At 38.2% G+C, this 2,497-nt stretch overlaps 1 protein-coding gene across 1 annotated transcript; it reads left to right on the forward strand.

Annotated features, from left to right (window-relative positions):
- Positions 1-789: 789 nt before the first annotated feature.
- On the forward strand, positions 790-1,863 carry LOC100805499 (ethylene-responsive transcription factor ERF003). The gene is made up of 2 exons (XM_003547371.5): positions 790-941; positions 1,040-1,863. Exons 1-2 carry the CDS (start codon positions 859-861, stop codon positions 1,491-1,493), a joined length of 537 nt encoding a protein of 178 aa, XP_003547419.1. The 5' UTR covers positions 790-858; the 3' UTR covers positions 1,494-1,863.
- Positions 1,864-2,497: the final 634 nt, after the last annotated feature.

Genomic DNA, 2,497 nt, shown 5'->3' on the forward strand with positions numbered 1-2,497 from the left:
CTGGTCACCTTGCATTGTGGTATATGGGTAGTGTTGAGAATGCTGTGATGTGAGCCACGTACCCACGTCGTCCTCAAAGATGTTCAATAATATACCAACATCCTCACTTCCTTTTTTACACATGATGGCCGTCGCAAGGTTATTATTAGCAAAGAAATACACACACACACACACCACTTGTGAAGGTTATTATTAAAGTACCTACCTAGCTATGTATACTTCATTATTTAGGCATCATCATTGTCTGTCTTATTCATACCTACTTACTACTACATATTGAATTTTAATTAATTTGGAACATAACTCAAGTGTACGCAAACAGATGAGATGACACTGAAATCAAGTCAAAGCAGAGAAGAAAGTCCAGTTAACTTTTGTAGAATATATTGTAATACCAAAGACTTTCTTGAGTTTATTTGTGAAAGCGAGGATTCTCTTGCCAATGTCTTAAAAATCTCGCAGAAATATTAAGATTGAATTGAATCTCTTGATACCATTATTTTGTGATAATTTCTGAACACCCTCTTACCTGTAAGTACTCAGTAAAACCTTGGGTGAGTGATAGGCGTACGTCTAGAAGTTGCCAAGCTGAGCCAGTTACTCGATTAAAACGACGGCTAATTTATGTATTAATGGAGTATGTATTTAGGAATGAAAAGAGGTAAATTAAGAATAATCCGATCCTATAAAATTACCCCGCTAGGAAAAGGAGGGAATTATGTGGGGCCATATGATTTGTAGAGGAGAGGAGAAAGCCGCAAAAGACGATTATATAAATGAGTGTTAGCAAACTCTCCGTGACCACATTCTCAAAGACGCTTCACGAACAAGTTTGAATCAATCTTCATCAATATCATCATGGCTAGACCCCAACAACGCTATCGAGGTGTCCGCCAGAGGCACTGGGGCTCTTGGGTCTCTGAAATTCGCCACCCTCTTTTGTAATCTTCTTTTTAATTAAACCTTCTCAAAGTAAATTGCTACATTCTTGTTGCATACTAATTAACATTGTTGTTGTTTGTTTGGTGTTTGTTCACAGGAAGACTAGAATATGGCTAGGAACGTTTGAAACGGCAGAGGATGCAGCTAGAGCGTACGATGAAGCAGCAAGGTTGATGTGTGGGCCAAAAGCGCGCACCAATTTCCCTTACAATCCCAATGAGCCACAGTCATCTTCATCGAAGCTCCTCTCTGCTACTCTGACTGCGAAGCTACACAAGTGTCACATGGCCTCTCTTTCCCTTCAAATGAGCAAGCAGAAACAATCTCAGACAGAGCCTCATCAAGGATCATCCAACGACTCAGGCAATTCCATTGCGGGAACAAGTTCAGATAACACCCAGTTTAGATGGCCAGAAGAGGAAGGACAAGTTGAACTGCTAGAACAACAGCAACAATTTCAGCCAGTTCTTCAAGATGATCACATTGAACAGATGATACAGGAGCTTCTTGATTATGGCTCAATGGAGATTAGTTTTGTTCACTCAGCCTAAGCTCTTTATTATAAATTAACAATGCAGACCCCTTTTCAGGGAGAGGGATGGCACTATTTACTAATGCGCCATGTAATAAAATATATAGTGAGCTTTAGACCTTAGTACCATAGGATAGGAGAATTTCACCATGAGTTTCAATTAATGGTCAAGCATGTGGAACCAGAATGTAATCAATCTTACAAAAAACAACGCATGCATGTATGATGTGGACTACATTATAGATACCATTAGTAAGTAACATCAAAAGACTACAAGTTTCCAACTTCTATTTTTGTTTATATCTGGATCTGAGCAATACTCGTAGTCATAGGTGCCCAAAATTTTTCAAAAGGGCAGTATAGATGTGGGACCTCTGTCTGTCTTAGACATTATATTTATGCCATCATTTTTATTTTCTTAATGGTCATTATTATAAACTATATGGATTATGTGGCAAAGAAAGACATCATGAAAAATAACGGAAAGAAAAATGGGGCTAATCATCTTATTAGTAGTCAAATTCATCTTTGTTAACAAAACTAGAACCATTGCATTATGAAGGTAAAGACGAATCGTCCACAAAGGGTTAACGCATTGTTGTTAGAAAGCCACAATTTTGGCAGTAGCAGGCGCTGGAGGCGATAGTAACAACCACCTCGAGCCATGATTAGAAGAGAAGAGAGTGATGGAAACAGAGCAAGCAACATCTTTTTTGCATCAAACTCTGTCCAAACATAAAGTCAATCCTTTGGTGTGTATTGAAGAAATGTCTACAAATACTGTCAAATATGAATGACAAAGGATGCCAATTTGAAGTGACCAAGATGGGCATTACTTCGTTAACAATAGATATTCTTATTGTTTTCCTATTTGCTTTTTCTAGTTGGTAGCATACCGGACGACCTTTTTCTATTCTCTTTTGAAGTATCCTTCCATACCCGATCCTTTGTTTTCTGCAAAAGCACAACTTTTGACCCATATACTCGTCTTTTTTAACTAATCGCAAGACATATCCATTCACA

This window comes from Glycine max, chromosome 15, assembly GCF_000004515.6.
Source record: "Glycine max cultivar Williams 82 chromosome 15, Glycine_max_v4.0, whole genome shotgun sequence".
NCBI classification, from domain to species: Eukaryota; Viridiplantae; Streptophyta; class Magnoliopsida; order Fabales; family Fabaceae; genus Glycine; species Glycine max.